This window comes from Staurois parvus, unplaced genomic scaffold, assembly GCF_062004578.1.
Source record: "Staurois parvus isolate SC_StPar_1 unplaced genomic scaffold, SC_StPar_1.0 ptg000221l, whole genome shotgun sequence".
Classification (NCBI taxonomy): Eukaryota; Metazoa; Chordata; class Amphibia; order Anura; family Ranidae; genus Staurois; species Staurois parvus.
The window spans coordinates 2,370,635-2,394,749 of record NW_028318017.1 but is presented as its reverse complement, the minus strand read 5'-3'; the positions used below and the strand labels follow the sequence as shown (position 1 = coordinate 2,394,749).

General features: G+C 45.5%; 4 protein-coding genes across 4 annotated transcripts in view; 1 reads left to right on the top strand and 3 right to left on the bottom strand.

Annotated features, from left to right (window-relative positions):
- Positions 1-24,115, top strand: part of LOC149460759 (uncharacterized) — a 333,674-nt gene that overhangs the window by 6,684 nt on the left and 302,875 nt on the right. The window lies entirely within an intron of this gene.
- LOC149460767 (uncharacterized) lies at positions 1,419-5,038 on the bottom strand. Its single transcript, XM_089679275.1, has one exon. The coding sequence runs from the start codon at positions 4,810-4,812 to the stop codon at positions 3,076-3,078; it is 1,737 nt and encodes a 578-aa protein (XP_089535401.1). The 5' UTR covers positions 4,813-5,038; the 3' UTR covers positions 1,419-3,075.
- LOC149460766 (oocyte zinc finger protein XlCOF29-like) lies at positions 4,909-15,719 on the bottom strand. The gene is made up of 6 exons (XM_089679204.1): positions 15,536-15,719; positions 10,245-10,373; positions 9,584-9,751; positions 9,300-9,497; positions 8,555-8,807; positions 4,909-4,946 (listed from the first exon to the last, which is right to left on the bottom strand). The coding sequence occupies exons 2-6, from the start codon at positions 10,338-10,340 to the stop codon at positions 4,909-4,911; spliced, it is 753 nt and encodes a 250-aa protein (XP_089535330.1). The 5' UTR covers positions 10,341-10,373; positions 15,536-15,719.
- LOC149460761 (uncharacterized) overlaps positions 21,351-24,115 on the bottom strand; it is a 172,588-nt gene continuing 169,823 nt past the window's right edge. Inside the window, exon 8 of the mRNA XM_089679203.1 lies at positions 21,351-23,175. Within this exon, the coding sequence (XP_089535329.1) occupies positions 22,195-23,175 (981 nt within the window). The 3' untranslated portion in view covers positions 21,351-22,194. The remainder of the gene's footprint in view (positions 23,176-24,115) is intronic.

Genomic DNA, 24,115 nt, shown 5'->3' with positions numbered 1-24,115 from the left:
TCGCGCTGGTCTCTGATTGGTCAAGTCTCACTAAGGACTTTACACGCTTCTTATACTTCTCTGTTTGTGAGATTTTCACATCCAATAAAATCACATTTTACTGAGGTAATGCACAAGGTTGGTGTACTTTCTTTTTGTTTTGCTTTACAGTATTGGTGGGGCTTCCCCAGCCTTGTTTAGAGCCGCACAACCTTTGATGCCTTGGTGGGAATTTCTTCAAGTTCCGGGTCCATCTATCCACCCTTGTTCTGGGCCATAGAGGGCAGGAGGTGTTGTATTGTGTTTACACCTGCAGTGCCATTACTCCAGTCACTTTCCGGGTCGTTACCATCCCCCATTATTATCACTGTCCCAGCCCTTTCCATCTGTGCAAGGAGCTGAGTCTCCACCTCCTCAATAACACTGGGAGGCCTATAACAGACTCCAATGATGACCTTTGTAGTACCACCCCCCCCCATGTGCAGTTCCACCCATAATACTTCAGCCTCATCACACTCTCCATCAACTAGGTCCTCTTTCACACTCACTCTGAGATCACTTCTCACATAGAGACAGACTCCACCACCTTTCCTATTCCCCCGTCTCTCCGAAAGAGAACCTAGCCAGGAATATGAATGGCCCAGTCATGTGAGGAATGAAGCCAAGATTCAGCAATACCAATCCAATCCTAGTTCTCTTCATGCACCAAACCTTCCAACTCACCTATTGTGCTGGGCACACTTCTGGCATTGGGGAACAAACACTTTCATTCACTGACACCTTGTTCATTCACTGACACCTTGTTCATTCACTGACACCTTGTTCATTCACCGACACCTTGTTCATTCACCGACACCTTGTTCACACGGATTTTGTGTATTTTTTATTTTCATACAAATGGTACCAATTCCACTGGTTGTTTGTAACATGGGAACCTTCTTATCATCTGCCATAGCCCTCCCCCCATCTTTCCCCATTCCACCCCCCAATAAGTGCTGACCCCTGTCTGATCTGTCTACCCAGTTATAATCAAATTCTCCCTCCCCTCTCCTGTCCTGATCACGGCATCAGACCCCAGACCTTCTCACCAAACTCGTGACCGAAGGGCTAACCGATCTACAACCGTGATGTAACGTGCGTAACAATGCCACACCCAGCACAACGATTTTGCAGCTAATGGACAACAGATCGATGTGCTGTCAGCCTGAGCGATTGTTACTGGGTCAGGTTAATTACACAATTAACACTGCCACCACCTCCCTTTTTGTACAGAGAAAGAGGAAACTCGGCGTTATCAGCTATAACACTATAATGATGGAGATAATCGTTTGTATAAAACGGTCCGCAGGCCGGTTATACAGAGGTTTAAACAACCACAGTAGCGTCTCTTTAGAGGCAGGAATTCGTGAGTTGCAATACAGAGCTATAGGAACAGTTCAACACTTTCAGAAAGATTTTTTACTAAAAGGGTCAAACAGGTGCAGTAAAAATATTTACAGAGAAGATGTAACTAAGATATATATATATATATAGAGCTACTCTTTCGAGCTACAATCTCCTAGATTGTAAGCTCGAAAGAGTAGGGCCCTCTTTCCCCTTGCTGTTTGATGTTACTGTACTGTTTGATGTATTGTCCCCCCCTCTATTGTACAGCGCTGAGCAAACCCTTTGGCGCTATATAAACCCGATAAATAAATAAATATATATATATAAAACAGCACAGCAAAGAGATAACAGGGAGAAGTTAAAGGGTTAAGTTACTTGCCATTAAGCCTTGGATGGAAGCAAATCACGTTTCAGAGCGAAAGGCACAGGTCTCCCCAGGTGGTATATTGATGTTAAGAATGGGAGATGTCTTTAACTTAACTTCCTTAGGCTTGGCAGCCTGTTTTAAAGTTTCCCAGCAGGGGGTGGTTCAGAAGTGAAAGACCAATCCCGTTTAGGGAGGAACCGTCAGGCGGAACCCTAAACTGGAACCAACATCTTTCATAATTCATATTCTGGTCCATAACTTTCCATCTGCACAAGCGATAGTCCACTCGTGGGTATATTATTATGCAGATAAGTTTGAGGATTATTTAGATATGAATTACGAAATTAAATATTGCACGGTTCATAAGTTCTATGTTTCAGCTCCCCTGAGGGTCCGAGATAAGCGAGTGACCCGTTATACTGTTCGCCTGCTCATTGGCCATCTGATGAGGTGTCCGGTTTTTATGTCTCTCATATTCCAAGATATGAGACATAGGGAAGAAATTGATTTGAGAAGTGTTCATCTAATTCTGTCACCTACGCTGACCTAGGTTTATTAGTCCCTTTCAACTCCTGGGACAGCTCCTTATCTTGTTACGAGGTGTGAAATTACACGGGTACTTTGCCCACTGAGACTCCAGCTCTCTTGGGAAAACTGGTCCTATCTCTTCCTAGGTGAGAAAGGATACAGCTTTCACAGACAGCTCGGCACCTAGCTATAGATGACTTGCCAGGCCAGTGACCCATCAACAGTACACATACACACTGGCCAGATGTCTCCTCTCAGTGAGAGGGAGGGGTGGGGGAAGGATAAGAGAGAAATATATGTGTCAGGACAGTTGAACCCTTTGCCAAGATGGAGGTTGAAACCAAATTGGTTGAACCGCGTCCATCTCTGGGTATATGCTGTTAAACCTCCATCCGAGTTTATATACTCCTCCAGCCTTCCCATAAACCCCTCCCCCAGCACAGCAGACCCCCTTCCATTTAGGTAAAAACCATCTCTAGCATAGAGGCTGCACCCAAATGAGAAGTCAGCCCAGTGCTGTATGGCAGGACTTTTTATTCTTCTCCTGCTATCAATGGCCAACCCGGTCCCACACTTCATCCATGTCTTTAGGGGCCTCTAATCTCCTTATCAACTGTTTCTTCCATGATGAAGTTCAGCCATGGAGTATATCTGAGGTGTATATCAGGGTGTGCTTCTTCCCCACATGAGAGCTGGGATGCCCAGCAACATTCATCTAGAAGACATTTCCCGCACTCAAGGCACTAATACACCTCCAGGGTTGTGTGGGACCCCTGATGTACAAGAAGACAGGACTTCAGTGAAGAACATTTCCCTCACTCAGGACAAAAAAGTGGCTTCTCCTCTGTGTGAGATCTCTGATGTCTGTAAAGATGGGACTTCTGTGAAAAACATTTCCCGCACTCAGGACAGGAATACGGCTTCTCCCCTGTATGATATCTCTGATGTGTGTGAAGACTGGACTTGTCTGAAAAACATTTCTCGCACTCTGGACAGGAATACGGCTTCTCCCCTGTGTGAGATCTCTGATGTGTATAAAGATTGGACTTCTGTGAAAAACATTTCTCGCACTCAGGACAGGAATATGGCTTCTCCCCTGTGTGAGATCTCTGATGTGTGTGAAGACTAGACTTGTCAGAAAAACATTTCCCGCACTCAGAACAGGAATACGGCTTCTCCCCCGTGTGAGATCTCTGATGTGAGTAAAGATTGGACTTCACTGAAAAACATTTCCTGCACTCAGGACAGGAATACGGCTTCTCCCCTGTGTGAGATCTCTGATGTGTGTAAAGACTAGACTTTTCTGAAAAACATTTCCCGCACTCAGGACAGGAATACGGCTTCTCTCCTGTGTGAGATCTCTGATGTGAGTAAAGATTGGACTTTTTTGAAAAACATTTCCCGCACTCAAGACAGGAATACGGCTTCTCCCCTGTGTGAGATCTTTGATGTGTGTAAAGACTGGACTTCTGTGAAAAACATTTCCCGCACTCAGGACAGGAATACGGCTTCTCCCCCGTGTGAGTTCTCTGATGTCTGTAAAAATCAGATGTCTGTGAAAAACATTTCCCACACTCAGGACAGGAATACAGCTTCTCCCCTGTGTGAGATCTCTGATGTGTGGAAAGGTTGGACTTATCTGAAAAACATTTCCCGCACTCGGAACAGTGATACGGCTGCACCATTGTGTGCAATCTCTGATGTATGTAAAGATGAGACTCCGTTGAAAAGCATTTCCCGCACTCAAGACAAGAATACAGCTGCTCCCCCGTATGATGAGAGCTCTGATGTGTGTGAAGACTGGCCTTGTCTGAAAAACATTTCCTGCACTCGGAACAGGGATATGACTGCTCCCCCATGTGAGATATCTTATGGGTGTAAAGATAGCACTTTGTTGAAAAACATTTCCTGCACTTAGGACAGGAATACGGCTTCTCCCCCTTGTGAGGTTTCTGATGTTTTTGCAGACTGGACTTCTTTGAAAAACATTTCCCGCACTCAGGACAGGAATACTTCTCCCCAGTGTGAGATCTGTGATGTGTGTACAGATGTGACTTCTGTGAAAAACATTTCCCACACTCAGGACAGGAATACAGCTTCTCCCCCGTGTGAGTTCTCTGATGTCTGTCAAGCCTCTCCTTCAGTGAAAAACATTTCCTGCACTCAGGACAGGAATACGGTTTTTCCCCTGTGTGAGATCTCTGATGTTTGTAAAGACTGGACTTATATAGAAAACATTTCCCGCACTCAGAACAGGAATGTGGCTTCTCTCCTGTGTGAGATCTTTTATGCACATTAAGCTCTGATTTACGCAGGAAACCCTTCTCACACTCCGTACAGGAGAACCTCTTCCCTGTTGGAGGGCCGGCCCGGTCCCGCACAGTCTGAGATTCCTCAGAATACGAGGAATCCGATGGTCCATCTACACTGGGTGGTGCCGGATGGACATTGGAGGGAGTCGGGTTTTCTACTGGACTATACTGTGTGATGTCCTCATCTTCTACTTTCCAGTCTGGAGACAAAGTGAGACAATCCTCGGAGGTTTTCCTCATCTCCCGGCCATGGACTAAAATACAAAGACAAAGAGGATTACTAGACAGGAGCTGATTGGTTCCCCCAAACCAGGACTGGCTGAGCCCCACCAGAGGTCATAGAGTGAGGATGGTTGGAGAACAACCATGTCCAGCTGGGAGGAAATGGGTGTAACAAAAGAGAATCCATGTTATGTGTATATATAGCAGTGGGGGGAGGGGGAGAGCAGAAGTCAGGAGTATGTAATGTACAACATAGAGTATATAGTGCAGGGGTCAGGACTCAAAATATTGGTATTCAGTAATCAGTGGAAGCTTAAATGTTAACTGTAGACAAGTTGCAGAGATCCCACACCGCTGCCTCCCATCTCCTGAGACTGCACTCAGTGACTTGGGTCTGAGACTATACAGACATATCCCTCCACCCGGCACAGCCAGCAGACTACAGAGCAAGGAACCCTGGGAGAAATGTTCTGTCAGAGATCTTACTAGACCCGGACATGGGGAAGGAGACTCAAAGCAGACACCCCAGGTGCCTAGGTCAAGTAATGCTGCCAGCTGAACCCCAGAACCTCCATAAATCCAGTCTAGATACATAAATTGTGTCTGCAGCACAGAGAAGGAAGATTATCCGAGAGAAATCCAGGAATACAGGACGGGGAACACAGCTCAGGAAAGTGACCAGGGGATTACAGGCTGATATCACCCAGTCCCCGCCCTACTCTGGACCAATCAGTGAGCAGTATGGGTGGAGGAATGGATTTAGTGTTCATGACCCACCTGTGCTGATCTCTGTAGGAGTGTCCTCCTCTATAAATGTCCCCGTTATTCCATCCTCCTCCATAGACTGCTGATCATCCCTCACATACGCCTCTTCTTCTTCTGCTTTCACCTCAAATTCTATATCGATTGGATCTCCACTCTAAATCAAGGAAATGAGAGAAAATATCATCTGTAAAATGTAAGATTTATGATTGTGACATCACACACAAAATCCACACATTGTCTCCCTTCACAGAAGCAGATCACATGTGATATGTCGGTACATTTCCCCTAAATACCGCATGCCATCCTGAAACTGTCCATTTCCTATCCCGTGTTGCGGTATTGACCACAAACACTGAACACGCTCAGTAAATACCGCATGAACAGGCGTTACATTCACAGAAGGAAATAAAGAATGAAATGCATGCGGTCATTAATTAGTGGTGGAGACATGCGGCATTCAGGAAATGTGTACTGCTTGGTAAAGAGTGGGCGGCCGCTGGCATCCTTAACAACCAGTAAACAACATGGTTGTTAGGGAGCGAGCGGCTGCCGCGTCCTAACCAACCGATAAATCTAAAAAAAAGAATTACTGGCAACAAAATATTAAGAAAATGGCGTGGGGTCCCCCCCTTTGGGCGGTCTGGTATGGATTTTGAGGGGGACCCCTTGCCAAAATGAAAGAAATACATACCAGACCCCTATCTGAGCATGCAGCCCGGCAGGTCAGGAAACGGGATGAGCAAGCGACCCCCCCGCCTGAAAAATACCAGGCCATGTGCCCTTAACATGGAGTGGATGTTCTGTTGCAGGGGGGGCTTTGCTCCCCCAGAGCACCTTGTCCATGTTGATGGGGACAAGGGACTCTTCCTCACAACTCAGGCTAGTGGCTGTGGGGGTTTGCAGGCAGAGGACTTACAAAATGTAACAAGGGGGCCCTCAGATCCTTCACCCCATGTAAATGAGTATGGGATACATGGTACCCCTAATTATTCACCCCAAAAAAAGTATTCTGTTAAAAAGACAGCAGGCAGTTTTTGACAAGTCCTTTATTAAAAAAACAAAACTAAAGCAAAATGCCCCCCCGGTGTAGATCCATCATCAATCACGATGCTCGCTGTCACCGCTGACTCGGAAAGAAAAGCTCCGCTCCCAATGAAAACTCCCCTCTGTCTGACAGCTCTGCTGCCTCCTGCCACTAAATATACTAAGGGACGGTGCCACTCGGTGACGTCACTGACCGGGGCATGTTGTATTGGTGACGTCACTGACCGGGGCATGTTGTATTGGTGACATCACTGACCGGGGCATGTTGTATTGGTGATGTCACTGACCGGGGCATGTTGTATTGGTGATGTCACTGACCGGGGCATGTTGTATTGGTGATGTCACAAGAGGGCAAGGCCACCCAGTGACATGACAGGGTGGTAGCACTCCTTAGTTTATTTAGAAGTGGGAGGCGCTGTAGCTGTGAGATGGCAGGAGGGGAGCTTTGTTTTTTCTTCCAGTCAGCGATGACAGCGAGTATCATGATTGGATCATCGATGGATCTACATCAGGGTGACATTTTTCTTTATTTTTGTTTTGTCAAAAATAACTTCCAGTGTTTTTTTAAACTACATTTTTTTTGGGTGAATGAATAGGGGGACTATGTACTCTATACTCATTCACATTGTGGGGGGGCTGGGATCTGGGGGCCTCCTTGTTAAAGGTGGCTTCCAGATTTCAATAAGTCCCCCACAACGACTGCCAAGGGTTCTGGGGATGGAACCCTTGTCACCATTGACATGGTGACAAAGTGTTTTTGGGGGGGCAGAGTGCTCCTGCCCTGAAGCACCCACCCAATGTTGAGGGTATGTGGCCTAGTATGGTTCAGGAGGAAGGAGGGCACTCACTAAGGGTCTGGTATTGATTTTGGAGGGAACCCACGCCTTTATTTTTATTATTTTAGTATCAGGGTTCCCCTCAAAATCCATACCAGACCTGTCACAGCTGTCAGCGGGGAACTTAGCAACCGTCCCCTCCTTGTTTATTGGTTGTTGAGGACACTGGCGGCTGCCCTCTCCTTAACAACAAGCTATTTACAAGTGTTGCTATGGACACCAGTGGTAAATTCCCCGCAGGCTTCACTACTAAAAAACAGAATGCAGCATCTTACTACATACTGGGATACGGGAAGATACCGCTTTGTGATTGGAGCCCATAGTCTCTACAAGTCCATGTTCTAGATTCTCCATTCCACCAACCTTGTAATAGTGAGGGATGGTGTGACCTTCCTGTGTGGAATCCCGGGAATACAGAGGACGGGGACATCTCTCTGGTGGGTTCCTGGTATTAGGTGGCTCCATCATATCCTTGTGTCCTTCTGAAAACTCCTCCATCACTCCATACTCCTCATCCTCCTCTTTATACTCTTCTTTAACATCAATATTATCATCCCCGAGGATTCCACTCTGAAAGATATAATAAAACATTCATTGTAACAAACATGCTGTGTATAAATCACAACTACCAATAATTGTTCCTCATCTACCTGATGATGGTGAGGGATGGTGTGACCTTCCTGTGTGGAATCCTGGGAATACAGAGGACGGGGACATCTCTCTGGTGGGTTCCCATGACTGGATCCATCTACCTGATGATGGTGAGGGATGGTGTGACCTTCCTGTGTGGAATCCCGGGAATACAGAGGACGGGGACATCTCTCTGGTGGGTTCCCATGACTGGATCCATCTGTAGGAAACACACACACTGACTGAATCCATTGTTTCTATGTGTTTATCAGATGATGGGGGATCTAGGTGGATCCTCCGTACTGCTCTCTCCTTTACAATAAAGTCTCCTCTTACCCGGTGATGTGAGGGGCGGCTGATTGTCCATCATGACGTCCTTGTAGAGATCCTTGTGTCCTTCTAAATACTCCCACTCCTCCATGGAGAAATAGACAGTGACACCCTGACACCTTATAGGAACCTGACACACACAATGATACAGTCACCATCCAGACACATCCCTTGTCTGTTACTGGAGAATGTCCCAGAATTCCCGGCACCGCTCACCTCTCCTGTCAGCAGCTCCATCATCTTCTTGGTGACTTCTAGAATCTTCTGTGTCTTCTGCCTTGTAGGGATCAGGGATGGAGGTGGGGGGATGGTGATGGGATTCTGGATTCTCGAGGATCTTGTGGTCATACGATGAGATCTCCTTCTTGTGTTATTGTCGGTAGATTTCTTCATGACTCCTGTACAGTTCTGTGTGATACAAAGAGAAATCTCACTCTCCCATAATCCCGCACTTCTATGGTCAGCTCTAGATTTATTCTCCAGGGATTGGCCACAATGTGCCGACTCAGCAAAGGACAGACATCTCCATCCAATGATATGATGACAATGGGGTCAGATTTATAGCTCCTTCTAGAAGTCATATAATAGAGTCACTAATGGTTTACTAGTAAGGCTCACTGACCCACCAGGAAATGTCACCCATGGATTTAGTGGTCAGTGGGCGTGGCATGCTGGTAATCATGGGTCTCCCTGATTGGACGAAAGCTGTGATTGTTCTCTTCTATAACCAATGCCGCCATCTTGTGCTATAACCAAATCTCATAGAGTCCGGACACTTTATGTATTCATAGTACTTGTGTGGATGTCGTTATTGATTACAGAACATCAGAAGACTTCAAGTGACTCTGAATACCTCCCAGTGTACAGCCGAGTCAGATTTAACCCCTTCATTACACTCACCTCTCCAGTCAGCAGGCTGAGGATCTCCAGGGTGAGCTTCAATATCGTCTCATTCCGGGGAAATTCCTTCCTTACAATCTTCCTGAAAGCCTGCTGATTGTCCATCATGACGTCCTTGTAGAGATCCTTGTGTCCTTCTAAATACTCCCACTCCTCCATGGAGAAATAGACAGTGACACCCTGACACCTTATAGGAACCTGACACACACAATGATACAGTCACCATCCAGACACATCCCTTGTCTGTTACTGGAGAATGTCCCAGAATTCCCGGCACCGCTCACCTCTCCTGTCAGCTGATGGACCATCATGGTGGTCAGTTCCAGAATCTTCTGCTCTTTCTCCCTCTCAGGTATCAGAGAATGAGATGGAGGCACCATGGTGAGGCTCTGGGTTCTGCTCCATCCTCCTGAGATTGGCTCCCCACTAGACTTCTTCTTTACAACATAATCCTACAGATCAGGAGACAAATAAAACATATCAATCACCTGACATCATCTAAATGTGTGCAAAAATAAAATGGTCTATTGACCAGAATAGACAAGAGTGATGTCATGTGACCTCCCAGAATCCTCCTCACCTCTCCGGTCAGGTCTGTGTTTTATTAATAGAGATGAGAGTGATGTCATGTGACCTCCCAGAATCCTCCTCACCTCTCCGGTCAGGTCTGTGTTTTATTAATAGAGATAAGAGCGATGTCATGTGACCTCCCAGAATCCTCCTCACCTCTCAGGTCAGGTCTGCGTTTTATTATTAGAAATAAGAGTGATGTCATGTGACCTCCCAGAATCCTCCTCACCTCTCCAGTCAGGTCTGTGTTTTATTAATAGAGGTTAGAGCAATGTCATGTGACCTCCCAGAATCCTCCTCACCTCTCCGGTCAGGTCTGTGTTTTATTAATAGAGATGAGAGTGATGTCATGTGACCTCCCAGAATCCTCCTCACCTCTCCGGTCAGCAGGTAGATGATCTCCAGGGTGAGGTTTAGTATCCTCTCTGTCATGTGACTCCGGTCCTCCTCCATCCTCATTGGTGCCATCATGTGATCTATACAGGTCTTCTTGTAGACGGATAACTTTGGGAAATGAAAGTAAGAATGATTTGGATGGTATTGGTCACACAATAATAGGATGTGGATGTGAGGGGGGAATAGGAGGGTTGCTGGACAGTGAAGAACTACTCCCCCCATGGGAAGACATTTTGTTTGGAATCTTTAGTGATTACTACAATTTTGAGGTGCGGGGACCCTTTTCTCTGTTGGGTTTGTTTGGTCTCTGAACTGATTTGATGAGTATTAGATCTGCAGACAAGGAATGATAAATCTGATCCTTCCTATGACTAGTTTGCTCTGAGGCAGTTCTGTGAGGTCAATGTCGGCTCATCATGCAGGGATGGTCACTTTACATCACCCGACGCCCGGGAAATGTACTTCCAGGTGCCAGGCAAGTATTGTTTTTAATCTTTATCCCTGCTGAGGGCAAGCCGCAGGGCTCTCCTTTCAGGTGCCAGCCTCTGCTACCCCGTGTGTGTGATCCTCTCCTGTACCTACTATGCTTCCCCAGCTCTGCTTGCCCATCTGTGGGCTCGGTTCAGCGGGTGTCGGAGGGTAGAGGGAACGGAGGAGAGCGGACACATTCACTCCCTTCTTGTCCTGACCCAGAAGTGATGTTATGACAGATTTCCCGACCATCGAAGCCGGCAAAGAATGTAATGCGGTGCGATGTGCTCTACATTCCACCTAATGGAGTACAGGGGAGACAATGGGGGTCCTTTAGACCTTGGATGTCCCAATAAAGAGAACCTGTCATCAAAAGCCATCAGAGGACTTTGTCCCCTTAAGTAAAAATGTTTGTTTTTAATTGTAAAGAATTAAAGTTACACCCAAGTACATAACTCCTCCCCTCAAAAAATTTTGAGGCCCCCCACCCCCACATATATGCACGCCCAAACATAAGCGCACACGCTGGAGCGCCTACACGTGATAACATTGATTGTGATACACGTTACATATCGCCGGTCACACCAGAATGAGAGGATAATTCTAGGACCAGACCTCCTCCGTGCTCTATACTGATGACCTAGAAGGGGCTATAAATGTGTCACCTATAGATTATTATATATTATTATACAGTAATTATATTGCGCCAACAGTTTGCTCAGCGCTGTACATTATAATGGGAGACAGTACACAAGACAGTACAGTAACAAAACAATACAATACACGAGGGGTTTGAGGGCCCTGCTCCTTGGAGCTTACAATCTAGGAGGGAGGGGAGAGATGTACAGGAGGAAATAGCTGTGGGGGATGGAGTGGTGGGAAGAGTGGAGGAGATCGGCAATTAGGTGAGGGCGGGGTAGGCTTCTCTGAAGAGATGGGTTTTCAGGGTGCGCCTAAAGGTGAGGAGGGTATGTGACAGTCTGATGGATTGGGGTAGTGAGTTCCAGAGGATGGTGGAAGCCCTAGAGAAGTCCTGGAGATGGGCATGGGAGGAGGAGACCAGGGAACTGGAGAGTAGGTGGTCTTGTGAAGAGCAGAGAGTGTGTTTTGGGTGGTAGATGGATATCAGGTCGGTGATGTAGTTTGTTATGAACAGCTTTGTATGTCAATATTATATGTTAATATTTAGAATTTTATGCGTTGGGCAATCGGAAGCCAGTGGAGGGATTGGCAGAAGGGGCTGGAGGATACGGAGCGGTTAGTAAGGTGGATGAGTCTGGCTGCAGAATTCAGGATAGACTGAAGCGAGGATAGCCTGTGTTGGGGTAGGCCGGCAAGGAGGGAGTTACAGTAGTCAAGTCGTGATATGATAAGGGAGTGAATGAGTTGCTTTGTAGTTTCTGGGGTTAGAAACGTACATATTTTGGAGATGTTGTGGAGGTGGAGTCTGCATGAATTTGTCAGCGATTGGATCTGGGGCTGGAAAGACAGATTGGAGTCTACAATGACACCTAGTACTCTGGCTTGAGGGGTGGGGCTGATGGTGGCGTTGTTGGTCATGATGGAGAGGTCAGAGGAGGGGGCACGGGCTGGGTGGAAAACTAGCTCGGTTTTGGCAAGGTTTAATTTGAGGAAGTGGAGTGACATCCAGTCTGATATGTCAGAGGCTAGTGATTCGGGCGAAGACTGAAGGGGCGAGGCAAGGGGTAGAGAGATAGATTTGAGTGCCATCGGCATAGAGATGGTAGTTGAAGCCGTGGGAGTATATCAGTTGACCAAGGGAGGAGGTGTAGATGGAGAAGAGAAGGGGCCTGAAGACAGAAGCTTGGGGGACCCCAACAGAGAGGGGGAGTGAGGGCGAGGTGGTAGTGTTATAGGTAATACTGAAGGAGTGTTGAGATAGATAGGAAGAGAGCCAGGAGAGAGCGGAGTCTCTGAGGCCAAAAGAGTATAGTTTTTTGAGGAGGAGGGATTGGTCGACTGTGTCAAAGGCTGTGGAGAGGTCGAGGAGTAGGAGGACTGAGTAGTGGCCATTGGCTTTGGCGGTTAGCAGGTCGTTAGTGAGTTTGAGTAGGGCGGTTTCAGTGGAGTGTAGGGGACGGAAGCCAGATTTTAGGGGATCAAGGAGGTTGTTGTCGGTGAGGTGGGAGCTTAGGCGATTTTAGGCTAAGTGTTCAAGGAGTTTGGATGAAAATGGTAGATTGGTCTAAGGTTGTTCAGGTCGGTGGGGTCCAGGGAGGGTTTTTTAAGTATGGGAGTGATGTGTGCATGCTTCAGAGGGGAGGGGAATGTGCCAGTAGAGAGAGAGAGATTAAAGATGTGAGTGAGGGAGCGTAGGATGGAGGAGGAGGGTGATCATAGGAGTTGTGTGGGGACAGGGTCAAGGGGGCAGGTGGTGAGGCGAGCTTCAGAGAAGATCTTAGTTCCCTCTTCAGTGGTAGCAAGGTCGAAGGAGTGGAGTGTTGAGGGGGTTTTAGTGTGAGGAATGTTGGACAGGATGGAGGTCTGGACAGTGGTGAGGTCGAAGGAGAGGAGTGTTGAGGGGGTTTCATGTGAGGGATGCTAGGTGGGGCAGAAGTCTGAGCAGTGGTGATGTCCCTGCAAATTGCATCGATCTTGCTTTGGAACTGGTTAGCAATCTCGTGGGCGGTGAGTGAGGTACTGGGTGGAGAAGAGCCGGCGAGGGCTGGAGGAGAGGGTATTGATGAGGTTTACAAAGTAGGCTTGCTTGGCAGCATGGAGGGAGGAAGTGTAGGTGAGGAAGGCAGATTTATATCGGGTGAACGTTTGTTGGGATCTGGTTTTGTGCCATAGTCGCTCTAGCGCGCGACTGTGTCGCTTGAGGTTTTTGGTATGGTCATCCTGCCAGGGTTGAAGCGGTCCGGGTCTAATTTTTCGTGTGGTTAGGGGTGCTAAGAAGTCAAGAGCAGCTGTCAGCAAGTTGTTATAGACAGTAGTGGCCAGGTCAGGGCAGGACAGGGTAGGATACTGTTGTAAAGTTGGTCAGCTGTAGAGTGGAAGGGGCCGGGTTCAGGTTGCGGAGGTTTTAGCTGGTGATGGTTTGACGTTTGGAGGTGTAAGTGTAAGAGGACGAGGAGATGGAGAAGGTGATGAGGTTGTGGTCAGAGAGGGGAAAAGGGGTGTTTGTGAGGTTGTGGGGGGTGCAGAGATGAGAGAAAACAAGGTCCAGGGTGTTCCCGTCGGAGTGGGTGGAGGACTGTATACACTGTGTGAGTGCAAAAGAAGATGTTAGGTGGAGGAGTTGGGATGTAGCCGGGTTATTGATGTTGATAGGGATGTTGAAGTCTCCAAGGATGATGGTGGGCAGCTCGGAGGAGAGAAAGAAGGGTAACCAGGCGGAGAAGTCATCGAGGAAGCGGGATACGGGTCCAGGGGGCCGATAGATTACTGCGATCCTCAGGGGGATTGGAGAGAATAGTCGGATGCAGTGGGCCTCAAAGGAGGAGAAGGATAGAGAGGGGGGGTTTGGGAGGACTCGGAAGGTGCTCTGTGATGACAGGAGCATACCAACCCCACCACCTTTTTGACCGCTGGGTCTGGGTGAGTGGGTGCAGGTAAGACCTCCATAGGAGAGTGCTGCAGGGGAGGTAGAGTCGGTGGTTTGGATCTAGGTTTCCGTGATCACCAGGAGGTTGAGGGAGAGGAAGACAAAGGTCATGGATGGTGGTAAGTTTGTTACAAACCGAATAGGGTACTAAAGGTTGTCACCATTTCAGCACACACAACTTAAGGTTTGACATGTTGGATATCTATTTACTCGCTGCAACCTCGGCTTTTATATTTTTACAGATAAATGGGTAATTTATTGCTTTTTTCTGCCCTGAAATTAACTTAAGTGTATATTTTACTGAAATTTGGCATTTCCAAGACTTTGTGATAATATTTTGTGACATAAAAAATTGGAACTGCCACTATTTTATTCTCTAAAGTCTCTACTTTTAGAAAATCGATATTTTGGGGGTTTTCTGTCATCTTCAGGCTTAAAATAATTTTTTAAACATGTGCAAAAAGGGCTCTGGGAGTGAAAAGGAGAAAGAATAAGCCGGAAACTCCCCTTTCCTGAGGAGCAGCCAATCGGTTCTCATTACACTGCAAGGTCTTTCCCCTCCCTGATAGTCCCTGGGGGCAGCGCTGGAGACAGGTGGGGGAGGGGAGGAGGAGATAAACAGCGCAATGTTACACATATTAAATGTTTTAGTCGCTATAAAGTCCCTTTCATTTTTGAAAACCCCGGACATTCCTAAAAGTGCCTCAGATTTATATACATTTTTTCTTAAAAAGAAATGTTTTCTTCCTCCTTCCCAGCAATGTAAGGGGCTCTATGCTCCATACTCCTGACCCCGGCACTCCATCATTGTGTTGGCTGCATAGTGTAATGATTGCCCATTGGCTGCCTGTGTAGTGTCATCATTGCCCTTTGTAGGCCATGTATGGTCAGGATGGTCCTTGTCTTGTCTATTTATTGTCAGTGCTGTTTGTTTAGAGGACCATATTACTACAATTTATCTCCACAATGAGGAGAATGTTCCGGCCCCGGAAGTGGGGGAATGTTCTGCCCCTGAAGGGGTTAATCTGGGTTCCCACACTATATATGTGTGTATCATCATCTGCTGGAGATAAAAGATGTCACAGTGACTATAGAGGAAGAGGACGGACATGACTATGGAGGAAGAGGATGGACATGACTATGGAGGAAGAGGACAGACGTGACTATGGAGGAAGAGGACGGACATGACAGGGGGGTTACTGGGTGTAACTAGAACATAACATCTTTTTACCTCCTCTGCTGCCACTTCCAGCAATATCTCTGATCTGCTTCCTCCGACTCACCTCTCAGAATTTCCTGCCTGTACCTGATATCTCTTCCTGTCTGTACCTGACATCATTTCTTGTCTGTATTCCATAGAGACTTCCTTTCTGGGGAGAAATGAGATTACCATCTTGTGGACTTCAGAGGAACTGCAGCCCCGAGAAACGTCCCCTAATAACTATTGTATCCACCTTACAGGGATACCAGGAAAGTTCAAACAGAACTAAAAAAAGGAAGAAAAAATAAACCTAACTCTTATGCAACCAACTGTTTAAATAATATATTTTACTACAGATAGAAAAGTCTTAAAGACACAGAACACAAGATAAAAACAAAATACATAATAAAACAGAAACCTCCAAAACAGATCTTTTTGGGTAAAAAAAAATGCAAAAATACATCCTAAAGTATAAAAATATATATCAATCCACTCATAATGATGTTAGACATAAATGACAAGGATGTAATGGTCACAGAGGAATGGTGGTGGAGATCTCTCAAAGTAAGAACACTTCCTTGAATGGTTCTATAAATAAAGAATGAATCCTGGAGGGAATAAAGCTGTAAAGCAATAAATAATATATAAACTGGGCCATCCACTTCATCCATAAAGACATTGTGATTGAAGATCTTCTAGATCACATAGAAGGAGGACTCATCCATGATTTCATACATTTGTTTGGAAGGATAGAACAATCCTCAGAAGGGAACATGTAGGATGACAGGAAAGGCTCCTGACTGGTGAGATCCTCCAAACATAATGATGACATCCATGAACTGGAGCGAGCTCGTTGGGGTGATAAAGCCAATCTGGAAACACTGTGTAGACGTTCTCCAAGAACTCAGCACACTCCAGGTGTGGAGAAAGACTCCAGGTGGGTTTAGCCTGTCATTTATAATAGGTAGGAATGTCCACACATGGACTTCCACAGGGACCCCCAGACTACATACAGAACCTGTAGTGTCCCCTGTAATTAATTGCTTCCCACCAGGCATATAGCAGAATGACAGCTGAGTGGGATCTCTCCCATCCTGGGTGGACATCATATGAAGTCCTCCAAGTCTAGTGGCTCTGCTGTAATGTAAGAGACCACTGATATTAGGGGGTCCTTCTCCCACTGCCCACCAATGTAAGGGACCACTACATTGACCATTGATATAAGAGGTCCTTCTCCCATTGGTCACCAATATAAGGGACCACTACACTGACCACTGATATAAGGGGGTCCTTCTCCCATTGGTCACCAATGTAAGGGACCACTACACTGACCACTGATATAAGGGGGTCCTTCTCCCATTGGTCACCAATGTAAGGGACAAATACACTGACCACTGATATAAGGGGTCCTTCTCCCATTGGTCACCAATGTAAGGGACCACCACACTGACCACTGATATAAGGGGGTCCTTCTTCCATTGGTCACCAATGTAAGGGACAAATACAATGACCACTTGGGGTGATCTCTGGGTTTAGTGGTCGGAGAGTAGGGATGACGACAGTTCAAACCAAACTTTGCCTGTTCCGGTCCCGTGTTTTGCAGGAGCCGATCATCACATATAGAAGAGACATTTCTACCACTTCTATATATAACTAGGCGTACCAATAAATAAATAATTTGCGCTAGTAAATGTGTATAAATATATATAAAGAAATCATCAAATCATAAGTCCAGAAAAAAATATATATATATGCCAATACCACAAAAAAATACAAAAAAAACTTTTAAGTGCAAAAAACTTTTGTGCAAAAAAAGTGTCTAAATATGAAAAATTTCACCGAAAAACCTTGATAATATAATGGCAGATCATCCATAAATATATCTTCAGAAACGGAAACTCTGCAACACACCGATCCTCATCGATCGAAATAACAGGATGAAAAACTTTGTAGTTAATCGAAAATCCACTTCTCCAATAGATAATGGACCACCTTCAAACGTATCCATGGGGGGAAATGCCAAGCACTCGAGAGAAACAGAAAGACTTCATGGTGCAATATTACAAAAACCAATTCCTTTATTAGGTACTCATTGCACTTACTCAAGAGGTGTCCCAGCCGACACCAGCATCAACAGCAAAACAGCAATCACATAAAAGAGCCTGGCTACTCAGCACATGCGCAGTAGCTGGCAGCCAAAAATGTAATGACGTCACATCAATCAAGCTCCGCCCTACGCGTTTCGTCATCGACGTCCTCACGGAGCGGATAGATGTGAGACGTCTCAACCTCCTTAAATATTCACTCACAGGAAACGAACAGCTGACATCAATGGGGAATCAAGCAAAGCAAGCCGCCCCACAGATGACAGGAGTCCACAAAGGATATACAATGTATCCAATATATTTGCCATCACAAGCAAAAAAACTTTAAAACAAGAGAACAAAAATAGAATAAAAAGAAATTTAAATAAAACACTAATAATAAATAAATTAAATAAGTAAATACATTAACGGGCCAGCACCCTCTAAGACTGTGTTTCAAAAAGGGAACTTAAAGGGCCAGTAACACTTTCAACACAAATAAAGGGGAACTCTAGTGATAATACAAAAATAATGCAAAAATTGTACAAAAAACATACAATCTCCCATATATCATCTTTAAACAGTTGCCTATATAAAAATATACTTAAAATAACATAAAAATTAAAAATTTGTGAGAAAACAATTCAAATCTATATCGACATTTAACCCAAATGGTTGCAAGGAATTTAGTTCATAAAGGAATTGGTTTTTATAATATTGCACCATGAAGTCTTTCTGTTTCTCTCGAGTGCTTGGCATTTCCCCCTATGGATACGTTTGAAGGTGGTCCTTTATCTATTGGAGAAGTGGATTTTCGATTAACTACAAAGTTTTTCATCCTGTTATTTTGATCGATGAGGATCGGTGTGTTGCAGAGTTTCCGTTTCTGAAGATATATTTATGGATGATCTGCCATTATATTATCAAGGTTTTTTGGTGAAATTTTTCATATTTAGACACTTTTTTTGCACAAAAGTTTTTTGCACTTAAAAGTTTTTTTTGTATTTTTTTGTGGTATTGGCATATATATATATTTTTTTCTGGACTTATGATTTGATGATTTCTTTATATATATTTATATATTTATACACATTTACTAGCGCAAATTATTTATTGGTACACTTTATATATGGTGATTTTTTGCAGCTGGTACACTATTAGTAAGTTATATAATTTTGACCATAGGCACTATTATTAATTTTTCTTATATAACTAGGCGTGTCCATACTGGAGATTTCCATTTAGTTTGGATACATTCGTTCATTGAAGAATTTCATTCAATCCCCTTCGTTATGTTGGCCCAACTCATCTTCAGAATTTGTTTTGTATTTCCAGCATTTGTTTTGTATATTCGTTGGTTCGGGTGGATTTGATAAAGTTGGTGGTTTTTCCAGAAGATTGCTGTACATCTCAATCTCTGAAAATGAAACTTTCATATAAAAAACAAATTGAAACCAAATGCACGTTTATATATAACAGCTTCCTGCACTGGGGCCTAAAGAAGCAACGGATACTTGTAACTGCCAAATCCCCAGGAATCAGTGATGTCATTGGGAATCCCTGCCATGTAAGGAAGGGGGTGGGGATAGCAGTGACATCACTGACTACATATGGCCAATGGTCACATTTGGACAATTGTCAGAAGCATCTAGCACTCCTCCATCATTGCTGCTGGTCTCATTCCAGCATCCTGGTTTTGGATGTAATACATTCTCCCTGTGTGTCTGTCCAACTGACAGTTGATAGATGTTGCCAGTTTCTGGGTGGAGACTAAACTTGATTTAAACCAGCCAAGCCTGCAGTCCCATGCTTGTTATATTGTGTTTTTAACACATGTTCCAATCTCCCTGTTTGCCAGTTTGGATTCCCTCGCTGATGACCTCGGATCAGATATCTACTACTCTCTAAACTCTGCCTGCCTTTAACTATGGTTCTGACCCTGAGTACCCCAAGTCTTGCCTGCCTTTTACCTGGACTGTCATTGCTCCAATCTGCCTGTCTGCCAACCTCAAGTACCTGTGTGCTCAGTTCACGCCTGCCCCAGCATGGTAGCCAGGCATTATAGCATTGTGTATAAGTCCTGGGAGCAACTGAGCTTGCCTTATGGGAAAGGGGGCGGCTTTAGGTAAAGAACACAGAAGCCATCTATAGTGTGTGACCACCTGTGTTAGGGGTAAGTGTGACATTATCACAAGTCTTTAACAAGAACATGTTTCTGTGAAGATGGACTCTACACAGGATCATGCATTTGCTGAGGAGATATGCAAACTGACACGTCAAGTCCAGGAACTGTCTGTGCATGTAAACGCACCTCCAGCAGTAATGCAGGAACATGAGCCCAGGGTTAACCCCCCTGATCCTGTTTCTGGTGACTCAGGGTGGAAGGCCCCGCCTCCAAGAAGCCATTTCAGGTTAGGTCTATCCTTTATCTTCTGGGGAAAAGGCTAGAAGATCTCAGGGCCTCTGCTTATACTGTGAGGACCATGGCCACGTTGTCACCAGCTGCCCCAATAAGCCAAGAAAATGGCCCTTCCCCTGAACTTTTAAACTATGTTTAGGGCCCCGTCTAGTGGTCTGCTTATTCTACCCCTGGAAAGCCGTTTGCTTTCAGAAGCATATCTAGCTAAGACAGCCGAGCTCCCAGGGAGTACTAAAACCTTTTCTTTAGTTTCTCCTGGGCTTTAGTGGCCCTCTCTCCATAAGGAATCCTGTTTCTATGTAAGAGCTTGCAAAATCTGTGCTTACTCAAGTCCTCAAAAGTCCAACACTCTGGATTACCCCTTCCTTTGCCTGTCCATAAACACCCTTGGATGCATGTCCAGGCTAACTTGTCCTCAAGTTCTGCTGTCTCTACACCTGCTGATGCGGTCTAGTCTGTCTCTACACCGGCCAGTGTGGTCTAGCCTACCTCCGCACCAGTTGTTCTGGTTCAGCCCAGGCCAATTGAGCCTCCTGCTCTTTCATTTTTTGGAACTTTCAGTAACCGGGCCTCACCCTACTATAACTATATTTGCTCAAACCTGTCTAAGAAGTTCCATCCAGCTTTTGGATAAACTGCCTCATTCAGCCATTTGGGGCCCACAACTTTTTCTTCAGTCCACTCTGCATCCAGCCTGCGTTCCAGCTTGACTGCAGTACCATGTCACCTGCTATCCAACCTGTTACAGGTTCTCTGCTGTCCAGTTTGGCACCATAAACTCTATACCTACTAACGAACCTGACTTTGATGATTCCCTGACCATTGCCCAACATAATGGTCCTTTGCTGGATTCCCAACATGCCTTTAAGGGTCTGTGGGCCCCTCTTCAGAGGGAGGTTAATGTCAGAAGCTTCTAGTACCCCCAATCCATCACAGCTGATGGTCTCATTACAGCATCCTGGTTTTAGTTATGATGCAGCCAGTCTCTGGGTGGAGACCAAACCTGATTTAAGCCAGCCAAACCTGCAGTCTCATGCTTGTGATAGCGTGTGTAATACATGTTCAAGCTCCCTGTCTGTCCTGCTCTGCTGTTTGGATTCCTTTGTTTATGACCTTGGATCAGATATCAACTACTCTCTGAACTCTGCCTGTCTTTGCACTAGTGATTAGACCCTGATTACTCTGAATATTGCCTGCCTTGTCAATCAAATGTTGCCAAACACAACAGTGCTCAAATCTTGGTGCTTCACAATTCCACACGGTATCTGTCACTTGATGAAGTGCAGCCCTCCACAGATGGGGGAATCTAGGAATTGTCAAAGACAGCACACAAGAGGGTGCATTACCGTAATATCACATTTATTAAAAGATAGATCACAAATGGAATCTCACAAGCCGACCATAAATACAGACATAGAGCCAGATCTTCAGTCCCAGACAATGGGGTCCTGTCCCAAATACTGCCCGGTTGGGAAACTGACACATTTCGGGAGATGAACTCACCTTGTACCTGGACTGTCATTGAACCATTCTGCCTGACACATGCAAGTGCCTGTTGCTGTGCTCAGTTTGCACCTGCTCTGGTGTGGTAGCCAGGCACTATAGCATTGTGTATCAGTCCTGGGGGCACCGAGTACCAGTAGGCCTGCCTGCCTTATGGGAAAGGGGCTGCTATAGGTAAGGACCACAGAAGCCAGATATAGTGTCTGACCACCTGTGTTCGAGGTAAGTGTGACAAGACCTCCAAGTGTTTGTGAAATCTCCCACCACAAAATGTACTCAGCCATTGACAGGGCAGGACTCCATTTTTATTCTTCTCCAGCCATCAATGGCCAACCCGGTCCTACACTTCATCCATGTCTTTGGGGACCTCTGATCTCCTTATGAACTGTTTCTTTCATGATGAAAATCAGCCATGGAGTATATCAGGGTGTGCTTCTTACCCACATGAGAGCTGGGATGTCCAGCAACATTCATCTAAAAGACATTTCCCTCACTCAAGGCACTAATACACCTCCAGGGTTGTGTGGGACCCCTGATGTACAGGAAGACAGGACTTCAGTGAGGAACATTTCCCGCACTCAGGACAGGAATGCGGCTTCTCCCCGGTGTGAGATCTCTGATGTTTGTGATGATTAGACTTCCTTGAAAAACATTTTCCACACTCAAAACAGGAATACAGCTTTTCATCTGTGTGACATTTCTGATGAATTTAAAGACTGGACTTTCTTGAAAAATTTTTTCCTGCACTTAGAAAAGGCAAGTGGCTTGTCCTCTGTGTGGGATCTCTGATGTTTGTTAAGATGAGACATAAGTGAAAAACATTTCCTGCACTCAGAACAGGAAAATGGCCTTTCCCCAGTATGAGACCTAAGATGTCTTACAAGTTCTGATTTTTCTGCAAAACATTTCCCGCACTCAGAACAAGAATACGGCTTTTCACCTGTGTGCAATCTCTGATGTCTGTAAAAATTGGACTTATCTGAAAAACATTTCCCACACTCAGGACAGGAATACGGCTTCTCACCCGTGTGAGATCTCTGATGTGTGTCAAGTTTTGCCTTTTCTACAAAACATTTCCCACACTCAGGACAGGTATATGACTTCTCACCTGTGTGCAGTCTTTGATGTCTGTAATAAAAGGATTTGTCTGAAAAACATTTTCCACACTCAGAACAGGAGTACGGTTTTTCCCCTGTATGAAGCCTTTGATGTGTGACAAGATGTGATTTTTGTATAAAACATTTCCCACACTCAGGACAGGAATATGGCTTCTCTCCTGTGTGAGATCTTTTATGCACATTCAGTTTGGATTTATAACAGAAACATTTCCCGCACTCAGTACAGGAGAAGCTCTTCCCTGTTGGAAGGCAGGCCCGGTCCCGCACAGTCTGAGGTTCCTCAGGATACGAGGAATCCGATGGTCCATCTACACTGGGTGGTGCCGGATGGACATTGGAGGGAGCCGGGTTTTCTCCTGGACTATACTGTGTGATGTCCTCATCTTCTACTTTCCAGTCTGGAGACAAAGTGAGACAATCCTCGGAGGTTTTCCTCATCTCCCGGCCATGGACTAAAATACAAAGACAAAGAGGATTACTAGACAGGAGCTGATTGGTTCCCCCAAACCAGGACTCTGCCCACATCAGGTGGGATGGGGAGCGCAGCTCAGGAAAGTGACCAGGGGATTACAGGCTGTTATCACCCAGTCCCCGCCCTACTCTGGACCAATCAGTGAGCAGTATGGGTGGAGGAATGGATTTAGTGTTCATGACCCACCTGTGCTGATCTCTGTAGGAGTGTCCTCCTCTATAAATGTCCCCGTTATTCCATCCTCCTCCATAGACTGCTGATCATCCCTCACATACGCCTCTTCTTCTTCTGATTTCACCTCAAATTCTATATCGATTGGATCTCCACTCTAAATCAAGGAAATGAGAGAAAATATCATCTGTAAAATATAAAAAAAATAAAAAAAACTCCACACATTGTCTCTATGGGGTTTATTTACTAAAGCGGCTTCACTCAGAATATTGTGCACTTCTGCATGGAAACCAATCAGCTTCCAGGTTTTATTGATACAGTTTAATTGAACATGAAGCTGATTGGCTGCCATGCACAGTGCACCAGATCCTGAGTGAACCAGCTTTAGTAAAAAAAAACCCTATGAGTTCATGTTCTAGATGCTCCATCCCACCAACCTTGAGGGGATGAGGGATGGTGTGACCTTCCTGTGTGGAATCCCGGGAATACAGAGGATGGGGACATCTCTCTGGGGGGTTCCTGGTATTAGGTGGCTCCATCATATCCTTGTGTCCTTCTGAAAACTCCTCCATCACTCCATACTCCTCATCCTCCTCTTTATACTCTTCTTTAACATCAATATTATCATCCCCGAGGATTCCACTCTGAAAGATATAATAAAACATTCATTGTAACAAACATGCTGTGTATAAATCACAACTACCAATAATTGTCATCATCTACCTGATGATGGTGAGGGATGGTGTGACCTTCCTGTGTGGAATCCCGGGAATACAGAGGACGGGGACATCTCTCTGGTGGGTTCCCATGACTGGATCCATCTGTAGGAAACACACACACTGA